General features: G+C 42.6%; 1 protein-coding gene and 1 long non-coding RNA gene across 2 annotated transcripts; both read left to right on the top strand.

The window, feature by feature from the left end:
- Nucleotides 1-15,133: 15,133 nt before the first annotated feature.
- On the top strand, nt 15,134-15,718 carry LOC126175304 (uncharacterized). Its single transcript, XM_049922005.1, has one exon. The coding sequence runs from the start codon at nt 15,134-15,136 to the stop codon at nt 15,716-15,718; it is 585 nt and encodes a 194-aa protein (XP_049777962.1).
- Nucleotides 15,719-16,900: 1,182 nt separating this feature from the next.
- LOC126176782 (uncharacterized) lies at nt 16,901-20,128 on the top strand. The gene is made up of 2 exons (XR_007535656.1): nt 16,901-17,915; nt 18,054-20,128. It is a non-coding gene; the product is annotated as an uncharacterized LOC126176782 (long non-coding RNA).
- Nucleotides 20,129-24,314: the final 4,186 nt, after the last annotated feature.

Below are 24,314 nucleotides of genomic sequence, written 5' to 3'. Positions count from 1 at the left end.
TTTATACGCTTTTGAAAAAATATTTTATAGCCCAAATAAAATATCTTTGTGACTGACCAATGACAGTGGCTAGGGGCGATGTTACCAGCTGATGCACAATGTTCCACATTTTCCTATGATACCTAATTGTGCTTGCATGGTGACAAAAACAAAAGAATGTGGTGCTTACAGATTGTTCTCATCATTGTCTGTCTGCAGTGGCAAGGGTGACAGTGCTGGTAGCAGCAGCAACAGAAGCGGATTTAATTGTAATAAATACATTACTATTGTAATTATTGACTGAGAGGAAAGTAGCAGCTATAAGAAGAGTATCCAGTCTCACATAGTAAATGTCCTGTAATAGCAAATTACCAAACAAATAATAATAAAAAAAATTGTAATGTGGGAGCACAACTAAAATGTTGGTGCCTCACCACCACCTAGTTCACACAATTGTATATCTGTCCGTGAATTGATTTTTATGTCATCCATGCTTACTCTAGAATTTTTGTCGCAGTGTTATTTAATAATGTATGACTCACTATTGTTTTCCAATACAAATTCATCCTCTCACCCTGTCCTAATATCGATGTCGCATAATATTATGCCACTATGATGATAAATTTTCTCAATTGTTCAACTTTTTGACCAGAAATTTTATAGAGAAAGGAAAGTGCAGTATACAATAACAAGAATATTATGAGAACAATAGATTGCTACTCACCATACAGGGTAGATGTTGAATCACAGTCAGACCAATGAAGGAGGCCTTCTTCTGAAATAGAAAATACACACATTCACACAAACACAACTCGCACACACATGGCACTGTTTGGCTGCTGTGGCCTTTTCAGCTGGAAGTGTCTTCAGCTGAAGTTCTATAGGTTGTAGCAGCAGCCAATGATGGTAATTCATTATTCAAATTCTTTTCAGAAGAAACTTTTATGGCAGCAAAATGCCTGAAAGTAATGAATGAATGTGTGATAAATGTCTCACATGAAATGCCACTGGCACTTCTGTCAAAGCCACATTTGCACAAAGTACACCTTCCTTTATATCAGTCAAAGCCACAATTTCCACTCCTGGGGACACACCTCTTTCGTGAGTATGTGCTTGGCACACATGGATCCCTTGCCCTAGCAGCTATCCTTCCTTTCCATGCTGCATGTCTGTCATCCTCCTGTTGTCTCTCCCTTCCCTTGGCGACCATGTGTTGTGTACAGTCGGAAAACAGAAGCTTGTGAAAGTGTCGGATGACTTGCAAGGAGAGATTCCCAGCAGTGGGATCGACTTCTTGAAACAATCTATACAGTTACGTAGGTTAAGACCCCAGGTATAACACACTGCAGCCATTGACCCTGGTGGGTTTTTATTTGCGAGTATTGATGAAGAAACAAAATTCGAAAGTTTGCATAATACTTAGCAGCATTAAAAAAGTGTTATTTTGTGAATCTTCACGTGTTTCATTTTGTCCATAGGAATTTAGGCTGTTTGTTTAAATGTTTCTTTGACACTTGCCATGCTAAAAAATTGCACATCTTGTAATGAAAAATACATTTTTCACACCTTTGCCCAGTCAATATCATCATCATCATCATCATTTAAGACTGATTATGCCTTTCAGCGTTCAGTCTCCTCCATGATGCCCTATTCAGTGCTGACATTGGTGCCTCTTCTGATGTTAAACCTATTACTTCAAAATCATTCTTAACCGAATCCAGGTACCTTCTCCTCGGTCTGCCCCGACTCCTCCTACCCTCTACTGCTGAATCCATGAGTCTCTTGGGTAACCTTGCTTCTCCCATGCGTGTAACATGACCCCACCATCTAAGCCTGTTCGCCCTGACTGCTACATCTATAGAGTTCATTCCCAGTTTTTCTTTGATTTCCTCATTGTGGACACCCTCCTGCCATTGTTCCCATCTACTAGTACCTGCAATCATCCTAGCTACTTTCATATCCGTAACCTCAACCTTGTTGATAAGGTAACCTGAATCCACCCAGCTTTCGCTCCCATACAACAAAGTTGGTCAAAAGATTGAACGGTGCACAGATAACTTAGTCTTGGTACTGACTTCCTTCTTGCAGAAGAGAGTAGATCGTAGCTGAGCGCTCACTGCATTAGCTTTGCTACACCTCGCTTCCAGTTCTTTCACTAAGTTGCCATCCTGTGACAGTATAAATTATTATTTTGTCTTTTGCTTTTTAACCACTAAACAGGAATTTTCAAATAATTGATTAGTTTAATACTTAAATATAATTAAATTCACATTCACAAAAATGCCGTGTAAAGAAAATAATATAAAGAAAAATGAAACAAATTAAAGAGTTCATATGGTGATTAAAATGATGTGACAAAGAAATAGGAATAAAAACTACATTTAAACCATTTAATTGAATAAAAATAATGATCGAAGTAATTTTGATAAAGATTCATGCACCTAGTGAGATTCAAACCCACAACCTTTTTCATGTTAAACTCTTACCGTATCCATAACATTTTTAATGCTATTGAGTGTGCAAAATTCCGTTCCCCCCACCCAAAATTATTCACATACGAGGGTCCAGAATGGTGAATGGCTGCAGGGGGCGACAACTCGGATCGTAACATACATCACTGTATATCTGTTTTCAAAAAGTTGTTCCTATCACTGGAGCCCTCTCCTTATTAGGTGGGTTTCATCTCTCTCTCTCTCTCTCTCTCTCTCTCTCTCTCTCTCTCTCTCTCTCTCTCTCTCTCTCTCTCTCCCCCCCCCCCCCACCTCCACCACCCCACTTCCCTCTCTCCCTTTATTTTCTGACTTCCTCTGTCCTTTCTCCACTTTGGCATTTGAGATCTCTCTTTTTGTCTTCTTTCCTGTGCATGCCTGGCTGACTCACGTGTTTGACACGCAAAGGGTGACAGGGTAAATGCAAAGCTCCTAGCACCCAGGGTTGACAGGTAGGGCATGCGCGTACCCCTTGGTAAAGGCTAGGCCCTGGGAGAGGCGGTTGCCTGGTACAAAATTATCTCTGATCAGGGCGTAGCCGCAGTCAGTTGGGTTATGAAGAGGGTTGATGTGCCTATCCACGCCCTTTTCTTATCATGTGATTAAGTAGAATTCCTCTCGAAGGCCAAGGTGGACTATGAAGTCATTAACATCAGACCCTACATACCGAACCCAATGCATTGATACCAATGCCAGCATTATAACCATACTCGCATGTTATGTTAAAACTTAGCCAAATGTGTAACTTGTGGCAATGATGTTCACGAGGGAGATTGCCCACCTCTTCCTCCCCACTGCGTCAAGTGCACTAGCAACTATGCCACTTAATCTCTTGAATTGCCCGGTGTACCTCGATGAGTGAGCCATACAGGTGATCCGTATGAATGAAAAGGTACCTATCAATATTGCTCGCAAAATGTTAGTTAGCCGAAAGCCTTGCATACCACTATCTGGTAGTTACAGTACCGTTGTTGCTATGTCACACGAAAATTATGGCCATGCAGACCTGCGACTTCCATTTCAGTGATCCAGTTGTGAAATCACCTAGTGAAAATGTGACGTCCTTATCTCCACCTACTACAGCTGTTCAACGCAATAAAAACTTTTGCCTACTCATATTTAGTCCTTTCTGATGCAATCAGGTGAACAGAAATTTCAAAAGGAATACTCCAGAGATGACTTTTTGCACACCTCAAATCAGCAAACATCTGGGTCCGTGTCTGACAAGCACAGACGTACTGGGAAGTCAAACAGAGGCAATCGTTCTTCCCTTCTCCAACTCGGAGATCCTCTACAACAGTGAAACTGTGTGACATCTCTGTCCAGCCAACCTCCATTTCACTGGTGAAAGTCACCAACTGATCCTCCACCCTGGTGTCATCTGACCAACCCAGGAAGGTTACTTGTACCTCTGAGAAAATTTGGAACAAGATCCCTCCGGCCTCAGAACCCTATACTAGTTTGCAACCAAAATGTGGGGCTCAGCAGCCACCGAAGTAATTATCCATTGCAAGAGAAATATATCCTAGCATCTAATATGGCTGTTCTCCAACGGGACATTTGTGGCATCAAATGCCATAGGGCAGACTTACAGCTGCTATTGCGATTGTAATGCCCAGTTTTTTATGCCTTCAAGAAACAAAGTTACGCCCTCAAGATCCCTTTGACCTCTTCACTCCACTCCAGTCCGTTTCTGAGGAAGGAACAGCTCCCAGAGGAGTCATGATGCACATTCGGGATGACATCCATAGCCAAACCATTTCATTGAACACCGAGCTACAGCTGTTGTGTCTGTCTTTCTCTCCCCAGTTATATCTCTTCTCTTCGTAATATCTACATACCCCATAATTTTATCTCACCAGGGCAGACATGATGCATCGTACCGCTCGGCTCCCTCAACCCATTTTGCCACTTGGCAACTGCAGTGCCCACCATCCCATTTGGGGCTCTATGAGAACCTGCCTGAGAGGCTCTCTACTAGCGGATGTTCTCTGCCACCTTACTCTCTATTCTCTTAACACTAGTGAACCACATTTCTTTCAGATTCCACACATACTTTCATGCATCTGGATCTCTCATTCTGCATTGCATGGCTTGCACACCATCTATAGAGTGGTCTGTACTCTCAAAACACATACTCGAGCGACCATTTCCCATGTGTAATTCATGTGCTAACTTGTGTCCCATCTGTGCGCAAGACTAACTAGCAGCTTTCTAAAGCTGATTGGAGGCTCTACTCTTCAGTGGCAACCTTTGATGAACAACATTTCCACAGCAGTGACGATCAGATAGAGTACCTTACGAATGTCATCCTTGCTGCTGGAGAATGTTCCGTCCCCCAAACATTTTCGATACTGTGATGTGTCCCAGTCCCCAGGTGGACTCAGGAATGCCATTTGCATTCAAAGTATCGTCACATTATCAGAGATAGCTAAAAACCTAGATGGATTTCTTTTAGTAATTCTTTTAACCGTTTGACTCTCTCACCTGTTTGCAGTAACCTACATCAGATTTCTGGAAACAAGGTACAGCTCCTCATTCCTGGATTGACTGCAGCAACTGTGTTAGGTGACTACCCTAGTACTGTTGAACAGCATAAAACCTTAAATTCCAGCCATGGGGTGGTAATGTGTGAAGACCTCATGGATGAGGATATCAGTGCCTTATAACAGAAATGGGCAGACGACAGTGTTACAGAATTTCAAAATGTGAAGAAGAGAGTGAATGGACAGCTTTTACCTTTCCATACGTAAGATCTGCCCAGCCACATTAAGGCAGGTTTGTTACTCTTACTGGTTCACCCTTTTTTGCAAATTGTATGTGATGTTTCAAGTGTCCAAGGTTGCTCATACACCCATTGCGTGTAAGGATCGTGCTACCTCATGGAACTGTGGTCAAGCAGCTCATGAACCAGGTGTGGAATATTCATCTCCATCAGTGTGTGTGAATTGCTAACTCAAATCCAGTCTGGAATAGTGTGTGCTCCTCTGTAGGGACGAAAAGAAAATTCAAGAACTTAAGAGTTACATGTCGCAGGTCATATGTCGAAGCCAAGAAGCTTTTTAAATCAATGCAGCATTGATCATTCGCTACCTCATTTGCATTAGCTGTGAGACAATCCATGTTAAATTTAGTGTGATGACACAAACAGCTGTGGCAGCTGCCACTACCAACAAGTGTTCCTGTTGCTGCACAAGCCTACAACCAGCCTCCAGTAACATGGCTCTTGCCAAAGACTAAGTTTCACAAACTTCTCAGAGTGATGCTGTGGAGCCATTGACCCCCACAGGAACTGTCACACTGGTGCCAACTGGTACACTCGTCCAAGGATCTTCCCATGTTTCATCTCAACGAGAAAAAGCCACCACAAAGACCAAGTCAAAATTCAGTGGAACAGTCCCTAAAGCACAAGCAGTGAGACCAGTTGCTGCTGTTGCCGCTGCTATTGACAATTTGACAACGCATGTGGTTTCAATCGGCGACCCACCTAGCCCTACTAGTCCGCCACCAATGACCTCACGTTTCCCACCAAGGTGCTTAGAGAAAGCGAAGACAAGCTTTCCCAATCGATAATGGACATCTTGCAGTGGAATTTAAATGGTTTCAAAGTTCTCGTGCATGGACTAAAGTTCTTCACACAGACCAGACCCTTATGTGTGTGTCTTCAAGAAATGCCTTTCAAGGAATCCGATACCCTTGTGTTTAGGGGTTATGGTCTTTATTGAAAAGGTGATCTCCATGTTGAGAGAGCTCAGGGAGGACTAGCATTGTTCGTCCGTGACACAGTTTACTCCTCCACTGTAACCCTAATTGTGAGACTACAGGCAGTTGCTGTCACTGTGCATTTTGTGTCCTTTCAGGTAACCTGTTCTCACTACCTTCCACTACAGGCCCCACTAGATGGCAGGCACTTTCCGAGCTGATCGATCAGCTTCAACCCCCCCCCCCCTTTCCTCTAAGGGGATTTTAATGCCCATAATATTCTATGTGGTAGTCTCTCCACCTGCACAAGGGGACGACTGGTTGAAAGTGTATTCCGATCTGACGCCACATGTCTCTCCTGAATGTGAGGGCCATGACATTTTTGCACAGCAACAGGGACATTCTCCGCCATTGATTTGACAGTTTGCTCTCCTGCTCTCGCGGACTCTGTTGAATGGAAGATGGCAGACAACCTCCACTCCAGGGAACCACATTCCTATTACAATCCGGCTTTTATAATGAATGGAGCGTGGGGGAACTCCACCCTAGTGGCTGCTATACTAGGCGAAATGGACGCTTCATAGGCAGCTGACTGTGCTTGAGCACAGGGACAGAGTGCACGACTGGGTGGGTCACATTACCAATGTATTCCATGCTGCCACTGTGCATCTATACCTAAATCGTCAGGCCGTCACAGAAGGCAATCGGTTCCTTAGTGGAACGATCAGTGTCATTGTGCTATAGGGGACAGGTGGACAGCGCTGCGCAGGTTCCGTCTTAGTCCAACAGCAGGGAACCTCTGAGCCTCTTGGTTAGCGAGAGCCGAAGACTGACGGACAGTGAAGGAGAGCAAGAAGCAATCGTGACACGAGCTTCTGAAGTCCATTAATCGGTCAACTTCCGCCACTGCAGTATGGGAATCTGTAAGGAAGATATTTGGGAAACAGATGACCTATCCATTAGGTGCCACAAAGGGCAATGGAGTCCTGAAAGTAACACCCGCCGGTATCGCTAACACCATGGCGTGATACTTTTACAATGTAACATCATCCATGAGTCCAGTTCTGGGTTTTCAAGCGTGTCGCAAAGTTCGGGAGAGAGAATGTCTTGCTTTTTTTTTCCTCCAACAATGATGAGCCCTATAACTTCTTGTTTTCCATGTGGGAATTGGACACAGCATTAACTGCAATTTGTGAGACCGTTCCTGGAGCAGACTTTTATACATTATGGTATGATACAGCATCTTAATCCTGCATCTAAAGAAACCTTATGTGCTCTCTTTAATAATATATGTGGAATATCCTCTCCTTTGTAGGAATTCCATAATGGTCCCCATTCTTAAACCAGGGAAGGAGCGCACACTGCCTGGCAGCTATCAGTGTGTCACTCTCGCCAGTAGAACGGATGATCAAGTCCCGCCTAGTCTGGACTCTGGAATCTCGAAATCTCCTCAGTCGTTTCCGGTGTGGATTTAGAACATACTGTTCCACTCGTGGTAACCTTATCCTACTTGGAGATAGCTATACAGGAGGCATTACTAAGCAAAAACAGCATTTAATACCCATATTTTTTGACATTAAAAAAGCATACGACACTTTGTGGTGACACAATATACATTATCAGGTACACGAATGGGGCTTTCGTGGCAGCCTCCCCATTTTCTTGTGCTTCTTTCTTGCTGAACGTTACTTTTGGTACAGAGTCAGGAATACTTTTCCCGATAGATTTCCTCAAGTTCATTGTATCCCACAGGTGAGTGTTTTAAGCGTGACTTTGTTCGCAGTTGCGATCAATGGCATATCGTCTGCCGTGAGAAATCTTGTGCACTGCTCATTGTGGATGATTTTTCTATTTTCTGTTCCACTTCTAGTCCCACATCTTCCTCTCTTCAGTTACAGCTGACACTTAAAGCGACTGGAAGAATGGTCTGCTCGGACAGGTTTCAGTTTCTCCCCAGAGAAAGCCGCCTGTATTGATTTTAATCGATATTATTCTCTTTTTACACCTCCAGAACTGAGGCTGTGGGATACTGTTTTACTTTTTAAGGAGGTGGTGTGGTTTTTAGGTCTTGTATTTGATAGCAAACTTACTTGGCTGCCACATCTCAGAGAGCTCAAATAACAAGCCCTTAAAGTGCTCAATATCATGATGTGCTTGAATGAGAAGAACTGGGGTGCAGATATCCTGTTTGTTGCAGTTCTATAAGTTTCGTGCGATTGTGTTTCGATTATGGCTGTACTGTCTGTGGCTCGGCACGACCAACATATTTAAAGGTGCTGGACCCGGACGCCACGAGGCCATCAGATTGGCCACAGGTGCCAATAGGATGAGCCTTATACCGAACTTGTGTGCAGGGGCAGGAGAGCCGCCATCAGCTGCTCAGCAGCGGTTCCTTGTGGCTAAACAGGCGCTCAGGCTCCGGTCACTTCCAACTTCACCCTGGTTGTTACTGAAACTAGAATGATTTTAGATTTGACAGAGTGCAACAAATTGTTCACTCCAGATTACATTCTTAGGAATACATTTCTTATCATTTTAAATGAGCACCAGGACTGTAACGTGGTATACATAGGTGGGTCTAAAGTGGGGGATGCTGTCAGTTGTTCTGTCATTTTTCCTGCCCATGTCTTTCGATTCCATCTGCCTTGTGTGGTTACTATCTCTGATGCCAAACTTTATGTGATCAGATGAAACGTGAATGTGGATCCCAATTCTTCATCTGTTCTGACTCGTTTAGTGCACTGCAGACAATCCAATCTATGTAGCCAGCAGATAGAAATGTCCAAAATATCTACGACACTATCCTGCACTTACGACTGCAAGGAAAGGAAGTCACATTCTGCTTGGTACTAAGACATGTGGGAATGAGTTGGCCGATACCACGGCCGAGGGGGCATGTGTGCTTCCCAACTTAACTGACTGCCCTATCCCTTTGTGCACTGCACATTATTTCTGCGAAGGTCTGTCATCCGTCTTTGGGAGGAAGATTGGCTGGGTGTGACGGAAAGTAAGTTGCAATCAATGAAAGTGACTTTGAGGCCATGTGCCCCTCCTTCCGGCTAGTTAGAATTGACGAAGTCTGTTTAACGCATCTTCGGATAGGATATGGCAGCCTGACCCATGGCTTCCTTCTGAGACGTGAAGAACCGCCTGTCTGTGGCACATGTGGTGTGCTGGTTAAAGTTCGCTACATTTGCACCGACTGTATTTTATATAATTATGAGAAGGTTCAAACTGGTTTACCGACAGCCTGCCCTCAGTTTTAGGTGATAATGAGCTGAATGTGGAATGAGTTTTACAATTTTCTGTTCATCTTCACTTCTACCTAAGCTCTTAGGTCGATGCTTTTAGTATGTTAGAGAACAACTGGCTCATCCCGTTGCTATTTTTATGATCTGCTGATCTTCTTTTCTGGACTTGCCTGTCAGTGGCAGTCCAGATCAGATGTCATTGTTTGTAATAGTCTTCCTTGACTCACTTGCTCCATTGTACTGTTCAGAGGAGTCGTGTGTGTTCGTGTAAAAAAGGGTACAAGGGAGCGTATGCGGTCTAGTGTTGTAATTTGGGCTATCCTCATTTTGTATGCTAAAGCCCCATTCACCTCAGTAGGCATACGGGCGCTAATGAATGCAATGTTGAGCACCCTCCAGGTGCAGCCCCCCCCCCCCCCCCCCACACACACACACACACACTGGTGTCTCATTTACTCATCTGCACAACTGTCTATTTTACACTGTCTCAACATAATCCACAACAAGGCATACATTTGCCCACTGGAGCTTTCTACACTAGCCCAATCATGAGTCTCTACACAGATGCTGCCAAACTACCTCTGTCATTCCAGCGTGATGTTCTCCTCAGCATCTGTCCTCTATGCCCAACCGTCAATTCTAAGTGTCCTTATGTAATGGCTCCTTTGACACCAATATGTGGTAAGCGCATCTTCTTGTTTGCCTCACAGAATTTGCTTCCGTATGCTGTTCGGAAGTTTAACCTCACACAACCTGCCACGTTCCTGATGGTGAGAGCCCTCCAATTCCTTCGTTTTGTGCAAAGGTCCATATTCATCTTGGATAGTCAACTTCCCAAAGACACTATTCTGGATTTGAACTACTGCTGTAAGTTTCTCCAACTTAACACGCTTTTTTGGAGGCAGCAAATTTGTCTACACAGATGACATGAAGGCCGACTGTAGCCTCGTATGTGCCTTGTTCACTGGCAACAAACATACTAGATATCCGCTTCTAGAACAGTGCTCGAATTTTACTGCAGAGCTTTCCACCCTCTATCAGGCCACACAGTACCTTGAGGACACAGGCTTCTCAATTATGTCTTATGTTCCGATTCACTTAGTGCCCACCAGAGCCTGTGTCTACTACACGCATGCCACCCCTTAATACAATGAGTCCAAGAATGCCTTCATTCGCATGCTGATAATGGAGGTAACGTGATTTTCACGTGGGTCCCTGGTCAGGAGAGTTTCAGGTACTGAAGCTGCGATGCTACTGCCAAAGCTGCAGTGAGATTACATAGGCTTCTTAGCTATTCTGTTCTGGCATGAAAGCAGGTCTTCTCTATGTGAGAGCAAACTGCTTGGATGACTTCCTCTGGCCCCTCTCAACATGAGGAGATACTTTTAACTAGGCTGCGTAATGGGCACTGTCATTTCAGTTACCATTATTTATTAAGTGGAGACCCCACACCACTCTGTGCTTACTGCAAACAACCATTAACAGTGCATAGTTTTCTGAGCCATTGCCAATTCTATGAGATGGAATCAAAAATTTTCAGGACTGGTGTTGCCATCTGGAAAGTAGGAGTAGTAGATTTTTGGACCGCTAGGTGGCGAGAGCTGCTTATCTGAGGGGTCAGTGTGTGGAGTGGCATTCAGCTAGGAGGATGTGTTGCATGTCCACAGAGATTTCCATAATACTCTGTGTTTGGTGTGTGGTGATTTTATGATGGATCCACGAACAGAACAGCGCGTGTGTATCAAATTCTGTGTGAGTCTCCAACCTTCTTATGATGGGTTATCACAAGGGACAAGAGCTGGATTTACGGTTATGACCCAGAGACAAAGCAGCAATCGTCCTAGTGGAAGAGCCCAGGCTCTCTAAGACCCAAAAAAAAAGTGAGACAGGTGAAGAACATTGATCATCATTTTCTTTGATACCAAGGGAATTGTGCACAAAGAATTCATCCCACCTAACCAAACAGTGAATTCTGCATACTACTGTGACATTTTGCGATGGCTCTGTGAAAAAGTGCGGTGACGACGGCCCGAACTTTGGCGTCAAGGGAACTGGTTGCTGCATTACGACAACACGCCCTGTCACACATCCTTGCTCACCATGACTTTTCTGGCAAAAAACAACATTGCAGTTGTACCCCACCCACCATACTCACCATATTTGGCACCCTGCGACTTTGCGCTATTCCCAAAACTAAAACTCAAGTTGAAAGGCCATCGGTTCGACACTCTAGAGAGGATTCAAGAAGCATCGCTGGTGGTGATAAACACACTCAAAGAACAGGACTTCCAGAATGACATTTGACCAGTGGTAGAAGCGCTGGGACTGGTGTGTACGAGGGGATGGGAACTACTTTGAGGGTGATGATTAGCATAAGTCCAAAGATAAGGCTTTCAACAGATGGCTGCACCAGCCCCGAAAATTTTGGATAGCACCTCGTATAATCATTTATGTTTTAATATATGTTAGGCATCTAAATTATCAGATATTTTGGCCGATACAGCACGTGCTGTAAATCACATTTTACTTTTTATTCGTTGCAGTAATATGGCGAAGAAAATTTAATTTTCAACTGTTTAAGCAAACTCCTCAAAGAGGAAGTGATAGATTTTAGCTCTCCCTCTACTCTTAGTCAGTTAGTCTCTTGAGTACAGGGTGATCAATAAGTAATAGGACTGAATTAATTTAAATTTTTTTATTGAACCAACTGCTACAAATCCTTAGTGTTCCTCAAAGTAGCACCCTTGTGCTTTGGCACAACACATATAACGTGATTCCCACTGCACATAATGCCTTCTGGAACTTACTTTCCATTATCCTCTTTAGAGATTCCATCGTGGAATTTTGGACATCTTCTATGAAGCCAAATCAGTGTCCCTTGAGGTCCGGCCTAAGTTGAGGAAAGAGGAAGAAGCCCGCTGGTGATGGATTTGGACTGCAGGGAGAGTGAGGCAACGTGGCAACCCCATGCTTGGCTAGGTGTTCCAACACCTGCAGCATGCAGGGGCACAGCGCGTTGTCAAGGTGTAGCTTCCAACAAGTGGCGATGTCTGGCTGCACTCGGAGGATGCGTTAGTGCAACCTTTCAAGCACTTCCACATAAAATTCAGGATTCACAGTTTGTGCAGAGATTACAAACTCCCGGTGAACCACACCACGATGGCCAGAAAAGTAGATGAGCATAGTTTTGACCCTTGAGTTGCTCATTTTGGCTTTCTTCAGAGACAGAGAATTGGCGGTGAGCCACTCACCGCTCTGGCATTTAGTCTCCAGGTCATACTCAAAACAATACAATTTGTCACCGGTAATCACATTGTGAAGAAAATTTGGGTTTTCTTGGAGGACACAGTTCAGAATTCCTTGGCAAATTTGCATACGATTTATTATTTGTTCATAACTCAGAATTTTTGGCACAAACTTCATGCACACCTTTCGTACGACCGCATCCTCGGCAACAGTTTTTTGGGTGGTGCCGTATGAAATCTCCAACTCATCAACCATCAGATGAATATTTAAGTGCCATTTGGAGCTCAGGAGCGCCTTTACTTTGGCCACATTTTCATCAGTATTTGGAGTTGATGGGCGACCAGCGTGCTGGTCATCGTGACGAGCTTCTGCCCCTCCCGGAACACCCTGTGCCACTCAAACAGTGTTGAATGCCTCACGGCCGCACCCTCATAGGTGTCCTTAATCAATCCGAGGGTCTCTGTTGGGGTTTTTCTGAGTTTCATGCAGAATTTGATGGCGTAGTGCTGCTCAAGATTTTTCCCCATCTTGAATCGCATTGGGGAGGGCGACGATTCAATCTGCGTCCGCCCATCCTAGTTAGGCATTCCGTGATTTCCCTAAACCGCTTCAGGCAAATGCTGGGATGGTTGCTTTGAAAGGGCACGGCCAGCTTCCTTCCCTGATCCGATGAGACTTGATGACCTCGCTGTTTTGGTCTCTACCATCAAATCAACCAACCCATCTTGAAACGCGACTGCACTACTGAATGGAGGACCACAAAAATCGACAAGCGCACTCTCCGCTCCACTGCAGGTGATTGGAAAAATGTCGGTCTCTCCGGAAGGCTCCTCACTATCATGTGCAGGTGGTCCAACCCCCCTCCACCGCTTTGTTCGCGCTACAGAAATTCAGTCCTACCACTTATTGATCACACCCTGTATGATTGACTTAATATTCATTCAGTAACTGACCATTACACGGTCAATTACAGGTGCTTATGACCTCATCTGGTTTCCCCTTTAAAGCAACAACAAATGAACCACAATTTCCAGTTTTTGAGCCATGTTATAGTCAGTTTAATTGAAACTGCACTTCTCAGACATCTTGTAAAATTTATGAATCAATCACTTCAATATTCAGTATCTGAAATGAAACGGCCATTAACAATAGGTTTGTAAAAAAATGTATTCATGGAGACCTGTTAATTACACTGCATGCAGTTTATCAGTGTGCAGTTAGCAGAGGGCTTAGGTTTAACCTGTCACCATTTAAGCATGGAAAAATGAACACGACTACAAATTCCATTTTAATTGATAGGGATAATCCTTTCCCAGGAATAAAGTAATTACCATAAACTGGGGCTACTTTGGGACTGATGGGGTAATATTAGGACAGTGACACTGCAGTTCAATTTGAAATCCCCTGCGGCTGCAACTTGCGAGATACCGTGTCGCTTCCAGGGTCTCTGCAAGCTCTGATCTTTGCTGCCATCTATTGGCCATCTCTAAAGTTTCCACATACAACCTGTGCTAGGCAGTGGCCATTTTCGTATTTGTGCCAGTGGTGACAAGTGATAAGTGTGGTGCAAACTTTCACACATGAAAGCGGAACTACGTTTGGACCATGAGAGATGGGTAAGTATAACAAATGATAAAAGTTTTAGCTAACATTTGTATGAATGTGGAAAAAAATCTGATCCTGTAACTGGTTTGTCTGCTTTTGTCAGTAATGAGATTTTCATGAGGGCAACTTACCCCACAGATATGTTTAACTAATTTTGATTATCTCTTTTGTTTTAGGAACCATGCAGTATGGTACAGAAATATAGACAGGTTCTGGGGTCGAGAGAATACAGGAATTATACTGAGGAAAATGCAATTAAAGTAAAAACCCTGGTGTACCAGTGGGTGTCTCAAAGGTATGGAATCCAAAAGTACACAGTTCTAGTTAAAGTTAAAGAAAGGCATGGAGGAACAGTTGACAGGAATTGTGTATGAGTCAGAAGAGGAACAGTGTTTCCCAAGCAATAGCTTTATCAACTTTCAGATTTCCCATGCAGACATTCAACCTCCGGTGTGCAATAAAGGTGTACCTTGACGGATATGGCAGGAAGGAAGTCAGATTTAAAAGCAACTTCCCAGGAAGAGACTGGGTAAGACAATTTATACAAAAGCACAATGCTCATTTGACACAACGTGGCCAAAACATCACATTTGCAAGAGCATCATACGACAATGGAATATTGAGTGCATTCTTTGACAATTTAGATGAAAGGTGTTGCACCTGAGAATGTGTGGAATTACAATTAACCAATTTAGTTGATGATCCAGGGTGTGCAAAAGTAATTGCTGAAAGGGGAACAAAGTACCCTGAACAAATACGGAAGTCGTCAAAAGTGTAAAATCCCGTAACTGTGTGTGGTACTTCAGTGGGAACACACACCCACTTTCACGTAAATTACAAAACCAACCAATTGTGGGACACATGGATGGAAAACAGGCCACGGGGAGCCGGAATAACAGAATCAAGAGTGGGTGGTTTGACAGTGAGTGCTTTGAAGTTTGGTGTATCCGGTTACCACTGCCTACCTTGAGATCAGAAGGTGGTGTTAAGCTTATTATAGGCGACAACATGAGCTCACATATCAATCTTGAAGTGCAGCAGTTGTGTGAAGAGTACAGCATTAAGCTCATTGCACTGCCACCAAATTCAACCCATTTTCTACAACTGCTTGATGTTGCGTACTTTCAACCTTTCAAAGTACAGTGGCATAAGACCCTTGGAGACTGGAAACAAACGGCGGTGGGCAGCAAGTGCAGCTCTGTGCCCAAGAACCAGTGCCCCTCCGTGTTCAAGCAGCTGTGGGAATGCGTGACCTCAAGAAGAGAGAACTTGAAAGTAGCCTTCTGGAAAACTGGCATCTACCCCTTGAATCACCAAATTGTGCAGGAAAAGATTCTGTCATTCATGATGGCCTGGAAACAAACCTCACTGCAGTCATCGGAGACACCTTCATGGGTCAGCTCGTGCAGAAGAGAAATGAAGGAACTAAGTAGCGTCAAACAGTGAGGTGTAAAAGGATAATGTACCCACAGGAAAGAGCATTTCTGCAGAAGATGGTTTTGCTACCAGGGTGAACAAGCCATCCACTTCAGGAGAAAGAACCAACACTGCAGAGAGAGCTCCTCATGTGGCAAAGATGATGGTAAACAAAGAGGACACAGCCGTTGATACTGTACCTTATACAGAATCAGATGACACTGTAATCATGGATGCTGAGTATGAAGAAGATGAATCCAAAGACACTGATGAGTCTTCACCAGCCCACTTGGTTACACCCTATGTGAACGAAACAGAGGCTGTGTATGAGGGGATGTATGTATTTGTCACATGTGAAAGCAAACTGTACCAAGGGAAAAAAAAAACAACAAAGGGTTATGTGGTGTCCGTCATGGAAAAATGTGGAAGGATCGTCCAGAATATGTTGCAGAAGATGTCCAAATCATCATCCCACGAAAGCGGTATTTTTTATGTTAAGGAGTTAGGGCTGTATACTCTGGACTGTTCGTAGTTACTAATTTCTCAAATTCTGTAATGTGTTTAATCTATCAATTGGACAGTTTTTTTTTTATTTTTTTTTTTTTTTTTTTTAAAGCCTGAGGAATGTTACTCCAACCCATGGGGTAAAATTGGGACAAAATCTGAGGGACTCACATTGCAAAGGAATAGTTAAAGAACAAAATTCATTTCATATTCAAAAAGAGGAAAGTTAAATCTATCAAACTAACTTACATTTAGTGTCATTTAATATCCAAAAACTTTTCAGAAATCCAGGAAAATTCTATAACTTATCCCAGAGCAGACACAGTTTAAGGTAAATAATACTTTTTTTGCTATAGACACTGTTTTCTCAGGATTCAGCCTATCAATGAGCATCAGTATGTCATAATGCCCTATGTCTGGATTATCAGAGGATCTTAAATTGCATATACTCTGTACTGCCATTGCAGAGTACTGAATAATTAGTGAAATCATCAGCGAATTTTTTAAAGTGATGGTGAAGGAACTTTTTGCAGCAACTATGAGGGTCATTTGAAAAGTTCTCGGAATCACCACCAGAGGTCAGCACTAGTGCAATGATTTGTTCACATGATATTCATTGGACTGTTGTCTGATGATGATGATGATGATGATGTTTGGTTTGTGGGGCACTCAACTGCGTGGTTATCAGCGCCCGTACAATTTCCCAATCTTTGCTCAGTCCAATTTCGCCACTTTCCTGGATGATGATGAAATGATGAGGACAACACAAACACCCAGTCATCTCGAGGCAGGGGAAAATCCCTGACCCCGCCGAGAATCGAACCCGGGACCCCGTGCTCGGGAAGCGAGAACGCTATTGTCTGTAAACACATGCCGTGTCAGTGCTCTTCGAAGAGAGCTGTGGCAATGATGTGGCTCTGTTGTTCCCACGCAGTGATTTGTGAAGATGTAAAAAATCAATATTCAAGCAGTGATAAGTACTTCTTAAAGAAAGGTATGAAGGCAAAGGACATTCATGCCAATCTCCAGAATAAACTGTGGTACTCTGCTCCTTCATATTCAGCTGTTGCCAAGTGGACAAATAAATTTAAATTTGGTCAGGAGAGCTTAGATGATGATCCGCGCAGTGGTCAGCTGAGACGTGTCACTACTTATTTCAAAAGTGCACAAAATGATCATGGAAGATCGCTGATTGAAAGTACGTGAAATTACTCATGCTTCCCAGATGTCATCTGAAAGGATATATCACATTTTAACTGAAGTATTAGAAATGAGAAAATTATCTACATGATGCGCACCATGACTCTTGATGCTGGATCATAAACACATGAGAATGGACATATCGGAACATTGTTTTACCCGTTTAAGGTGAAACAAACAAGATTTTTTTGTGCCGGTTTGTGACCACAGATGCAACTTGGATGCAGTTCTATACCCCGGGGAAAAGAACAGTCAAAGCAGTGGAAACATACTGATTCTCTGCCACCAAAGAAGAACCAAAGGCAATTCCTTCGGCGGGAAAGCTCATAGGGGATTCTGTTTGAAGAGTATTTCCCCACTGGGCGAATAATTGCTGGAGAACACATGATAACCTCCTGGACAAATTGCAACATAAGATACGCAAAAAAAGGCCAGGTTTAGCAAGGAAGAAAGTTATCTTCCGTCAAGACAGTGCGCGCCCGCACCCATGTGCCAACGCCATGGAAAAATTACACAAACTAAGGTATGAATTGTTGCCACATCCACCTTATTCACCTCCGTCAGACTTCAGTCTCTTCCCAAAACTGAAATATTTTTCTTGGTGGACAAAGATTCACTTCAAATGAAGAATTGATAACCAGACTTGACAACTATTTTGCAGGCCTGGAGGAAACTCATTTTGGAGATGGGATTGAGGCACTCGAACATTATTGGACCAAGTGCATTAATCTACAAGGAGACTACATTGAAAAATAAAAAGAGTTTCAGTGATGTAAGTACTTTTTTTCTATTCCGTTCCAAGAACTTTTCAAACCATCCTCGTATTATCTCAAGTTTACCATCCATCGTCCAGAATATTCTGACGCATAAAGTTTTTGTAGCATGGGGATTTTGGGTGGAAAGAATTTGGGACACACTTTGCATTGTATTCTTAAAAGGAAGCAAGATTGTTTCATAGGAACCATCCCACCATTTTCAAGGGAAATCAAAGAAAATCTAAATGTGAACGGCTAGACACGAGTCCATTGATGGAGCTTTTTTTGTAGTATCTTTCTGCCAGGTTCTTCGTTTGTCTGGTTATCAACGTTGGTAGACATCAGTTATTTTGTATACAGTCTGTACAAAAAAAAAAAATCATCCAATTTGGCTCATCTATGTTTCTGAAACTAATAAACAACTACAATGAATTTTGTTTTTCGATGAACAGAAAACTCGGAGGTAGTTTTTCCCCCATAGGTGTTCAATACGCCCTCGCTTGAGATTTGCAGAATATGTCACTGTGGTATTCAGATTGTTCCCACACTGCAATGAGCATATCTTGAGTTACAGCTTCCACAGCTGCTGTTATGTGATGTTTCAGTCCATCTTTTATAAACCCCTACGGCGAATAATCACATACAGTCAGGTCCAGTGACTTTAGAGGCCAGTAATGTAAGACTGTATTGTTTGGTTCAGTACGACCGACCCATCATTCAGTAATTCTTTGATACAAAATTCCCGTGCTTCCAATTGCCATTGTGGCGGTGCCCCATCCTGTAGGTAAATGAAGTCGTTTGAACAAGTCTCCAACTATTGGAAAAGAACGTTCTCAAGCATATCGAGATACATGCATCCTGTGAAGGCAGATGCATTCGACATCTGTGTCAGACACTCTGCCAACAAGCCACCTTCATAGATGTTGATATCCACCTCAAAGATGGCTACATCAGTACCTCCGTCCATATCAGACTTACTGACGACCGGCAATACCTTCACTTCGACAGCTGCCACCTGTTCCATTCCAAGAAGTCCCTTCCGAACAGACTAGCAGTGAGGAGCAGTTCCTCTTGAAATATACCAAGGGTCTCACTGAAGCCTTCACTGGCTGTAATTATCCTCCCAACCTTGTACAAAAACAAATATCCCTTGCCTTATCTTTCCAGTCTCCCACCACCACCCAAAGTCCCATTGTCCGGCCACAGAGGAGCATTCCCCCTGTAACTCAGTACCACCCAGGACTGGAGCAACTGAATTACATTCTCCACCAGGGTTTCGATTACCTCTTGTCGTGCCCAGAAATGAGAAATGTCCTGCCCACTGTCCTTCCCAACCCCTTCCACAGTGGTATTCTGCCAGCCACCGAACCTACACAATATATTTGCCCATCCTTACACAACCCCTGCTCCCAATCCCTTAACCTCAAGGCTCATAGATTTTATTTTCTACCAAGGCAAAAGAACTTTCCCTCAATTAATAGCTTCTGAGTTTTCATTGGGAGGTGCTTCTGTATTCAAACTTACTGAAGTCTGACACCTGGTCACAGTGTTTACCGTGATCACTATTTCACAAATGAGAAACTAGTCAGTGAGTTTCTGAATTGAGGATGTCAATCTGCGGTACAATAAACAACCTTAGGTTTCCAAAAGAAGCATGACAAAAGTGATGAAGAAATGAGAACAAAGGTAAGAAATTCCTGTGATATGTTGGTTTGACAAGACAAGAAAATTGATTGTGAAGCGGCTGGATAGAAAAAGTGTGACCATGATGTTGTCAGTTCATGGAATTGAGCCCGTGGATTCTTGCACAGGATATAATAAGAAAGAAAAAAAAAAAGAACTGAAGTTAAAAGACCAGCTGTTATCAAAAAATGTAATAGGAATGGGGGTGGAGGGGACCTTGCTGACAGAATTGCCTCATTGTCCCACGCAAGCAAGAACTGGAGAAAAAAAAGCGGACAATTAGGACCATGTGACATCATCTGGATCTATGTATTGCCAGTTCACGGCTGCTACATTGACAGGACAAATGGCGTCTAGGAGTTTATAGAAAGAAGATTCCACAAATAAGAAAATACAAGCATTCTTTGGAAGAAATGCTAGCTACTGCAATGAAGAAAACACCCTCGAACCAATTGAAGATCCAGAAAATGAAAATGGACTTCAAGAACCATCAGCCAGAAAGAGGTGTAATCCAGTTCCTGTGCCATGTGATAGCAAAGAAGTGGTATGGATCATGTGCCAGAAACATCCGATGTAAAGGACCCGAAAAAGTACAGGAAACCAGGCTATGAAGGAAAAACCTGACCATAATGCCAAAGGTGCAGAGTTTTTCTGGACTGGTACTTAGTGAAACTTCTTTGGGGAATTCCACTGGACAATAGAGTGCAATTGAAGTTCCAATAGTTTATATTGTAAGCATTTTTTCCTATGATATTATTTGTTCATGTAATATTTGAGTAGTTTTGATTAATTTAGATTCTAATATGGTAAAATGTTAAGAAAAATATGTTATGTAAGTGTACGTGTATAGAAATGTAAATGTCAGCATTTTTGATCATAAACCATAAATTTAGTACAAAAATATTTTTTCTGTGTAAATGGCATCTTATTCTCTATCATTGACTGGATGAATGTTCCTTAAAAGGTAAAGACTTTATTTTGTGCTTGTAACCTCCCCCTCACTTATCGACCTTAATCACAGTGAAAAATTAAACCGCGTGTATCTAATGGAAATTTGGGAAAAGCAATCGTCACCGAAGTTAATCTGTCGGTAAAGAGGGAGGAAAGGGTTACATCTAAATGAAAGGAAAAATGCAAATGAAACTGGTGGAAATTAATTTTGAAAAAGGGGTAAAGTTAATAAAGAAAGTAAATGTGCGGCCGTTAAGTTAACAATCAACTAGCGGTAATTAGATATTTGAGATTTGGGGGAAATTACGGTCGCCAGTCCTAAGGACAATTGCTATAGTAACTGAAAAAGAAAGATTATTACACATATAATTAGCACTAGAAGCGTGGCAACTGAAGGTTGACAAGTGTAGTGTGAAAACTGAAAGTTTGTCAGAAGGAATAAATTTCGCTATTATCTGACTTAATTTAGCAAAAGAATTAATAAAACCGGAAAATCGAAAGTTAATTTAGTGACTGAAGTTAATAGTGATCTTTCTTTCTGAAGCACATCGAAATTCAATAAAATACGGTTAGTCTTGGACTACCTCAACAATCATTTCAAACGCTACCTGAGTCTACGCAATTTAGAAATAAGGGATTTAACTTTGAATCTGAATTAAATGATTCCGAACAATTAACAATAGTAAAATTTAGTACGTACCAAGCTGAGCTGCAGTCACAGGTAAGCTAAAATACGGTAACAAAACTCGCACTCTTAATTCGTGCTTGTGTAATCTAAATATTGTAGCCAGCTATGAATACCTTAACAGAACATTGAAATTAAAGCAAAGAAATCTAATGATGCTGGCGTTTGAATTTCAACGACACTCGGGTTCATTCCGGAAAAGGAAGGGACCCTGCTTGGTAATGCAATTGGAACAATGAGCAACAAAGGTTCAAGCTAAGTTGATGTAATTTTGATGCAACAATTTTAAAAGTTTGAAAAGCTGAGATCTGCCATACAGTTCTAAAACTTTACGTGCTTCCAGTCTTCCTTGTTGGTTGATTGAAGGTTTGAAACCGTCGATTGAGGAGGTGGTGACAGTCACTCATTGTCGGTCGTCGCTGTTGCAGAAGCTGGATGTTGGCACGCCTTCTTCTCGACACGGTCACCAGACGAAACGGGCTGTTGATGTGCGCCAGCTAATGTTTCCCGTCCGCGACACCATGTCAGAAACTATCATCGCAAGTTGAGCGCAATTACATGCTGCCAAACCCCGAAAGCGCGGCAACTCACGGGAGCGTCACACAACACACCTGCTCCAGTCGCTACTCCAGCCAGACCCTCTCTCTGTTAACCCCCACTCCACGTGGCAGAGTTCACACTACCAAAGATCCTAAACTCTCTGGTTCTCCACACGACCTATCGACGTATTCGTTCGACAGCATAGTTTTCCCTAGGCAAGACCCAGCGTAAAAATACAAATAATATTTACAAAACAACCAATTATACATCGACATAAATGCATAAATATATATATATACAAATAGTAAAACAATTACAATATACGAAGACACAGAAATGTTATATATTCAGGTAACAAAAATAAGGAAAACAAATTTATAGTACAATAAATGGAAATAGGAGGATATGCATTTCCGGCGTTACACGCTTACCTGAATGTAAAATGTATGTGCAGTATGTAAATATATTTCCTTAATATGCAGAGAAATATTGTTTGACTATTTAAAAGTTTCTTGCAGAGCTGAATAATAGTAAAGCGTTTGAATGGACAAATCAACGCTTGATATCTTGTTGTGTCTTGACTATTTTACTTCTGAAGCTGGGGAAAAGGATATATTACTGTAAAGATGACACGTTGAGTTGCAGACAGGCATAACTGAAAGACTGTTAAGATTTAGCTTTTGGCCAAAGCCCTCTTCAGAAAAGAAAAGACACGCACATTCTTTATTAGAAACATGCACCAGAATAGCTGCTTATAATAATTAATTTTTATTAACGATGGACTGTTTTGGCATTTATTGACTTTGTCAAGCACATATAGAATGAAGTGACGTCTATTACATCATTAATGAACTGTCTTATAACTGTCAGTGTTTTGATTGGATTGCAAATGACGTGAATATATTGAAAGTAATACATTAATTATAGTTCGACAAGGCACTGGTGCACCCACATTCTGGACGATACCTTGGATCGTATGTGGATGGATGTTGTTGTTGTTGTTGTTGTTGTTGTTGTTGTCTTCAGTCCTGATACTGGTTTGATGCAGCTCTCCATGCTACTCTATCCTGTGCAAGCTTCTTCATCTCCCAGTACCTACTGTAGCATGCATCCTTCTGAATCTGCTTAGTGTACTCATCTCTTGGTCTCCCTCTACGATTATTACCCTCCACGCTGCCCCCCAATACTAAATTGGTGATCCCCCGATGCCACAGAACATGTCCTACCAACCGATCCCTTCTTCTAGTCAAGTTGTGCCACAAGCTCCTCTTCTCTCCAATTCTATTCAATACCTCCTCATTAGTTACGTGATCTACCCATCTATGGATGGATGTACACAGAACATTAGGCAAGAACTTTCTTTTTGTATGGGTGGATCCTCCCCAACCATTATCCTGGCCTTTGCCCAGTTGGATCGGCCCCAAAAAATATCCTGGACATGGTGCATGCTGGATTCAGCCTGAACTATATTCCCTGACGTACTGCATGCTGGATCCAGTTCATACAATATTCCTGTAGGTAGCACTGGCGGATCCACATTTCAGATGCTGCTCCGAACCCATCACGGGACATGTAGCAGCTGCCGCTGCCTCTGGTGTTGGTGGAGGGAGGATCAGAGCACGCTTACCTCCATACTCACCGAGAAAAACTATAGACTCCAAGGGTATTGTGGTATAAACAATTTTTACAAATATATCACTGCATCTATATCTTGAGCCCTGCAAACAGCAACGTATCTACTACTATACTGATCACATGATCATTAACTTGAAATTCTGTATGTGGCTCTGTACATGTGAGTGGCATCAGATGCCTTGCTTCTCTGCCCGCTTCACGCCTAAATTGCTGCACCATTGGATACAATGGGTTGTACCAGCATGCCAGGATTAGATGTTTACTACCTATCATTAACAGAGCATAGATTCAAATGGGTGTGCTGGTTGCCTGGCACATGACAGCTCTAGGAGAAAATGACACACAATAGTGCAATTAAGCTAGGAGTTTACAATTAGACTGCAAGTACAAGCAAATTTAGAAGGAACGAGCTGAAGATTGCACAATCAGAAGTGGTGCCGTCTGTGATCTTTAAGAGTGTAAAAGGAGGCTTCGATGGTAGTGGAAAGTATTAACATGTCTTCCTCCCATGTGCTAAATGCACCTCAGCTATTAGGGAGGGAGAAGAGACCAACTGACGAACACTGGTTTGTGGTTATTAATCGAGAATATTAACAATCTTGTTACTGATATAGGTAGTATAAATTACGCAAAAAGTGGCACACTTCTTAGCATGAAGAATTTAATAGTGTTA

The sequence above is a fragment of the Schistocerca cancellata genome, chromosome 3, assembly GCF_023864275.1.
Source record: "Schistocerca cancellata isolate TAMUIC-IGC-003103 chromosome 3, iqSchCanc2.1, whole genome shotgun sequence".
In the NCBI taxonomy this organism is placed as follows: Eukaryota; Metazoa; Arthropoda; class Insecta; order Orthoptera; family Acrididae; genus Schistocerca; species Schistocerca cancellata.
Note: the sequence above shows the minus strand (reverse complement) of the source record. Positions and strands in the feature narration are given on the sequence as shown.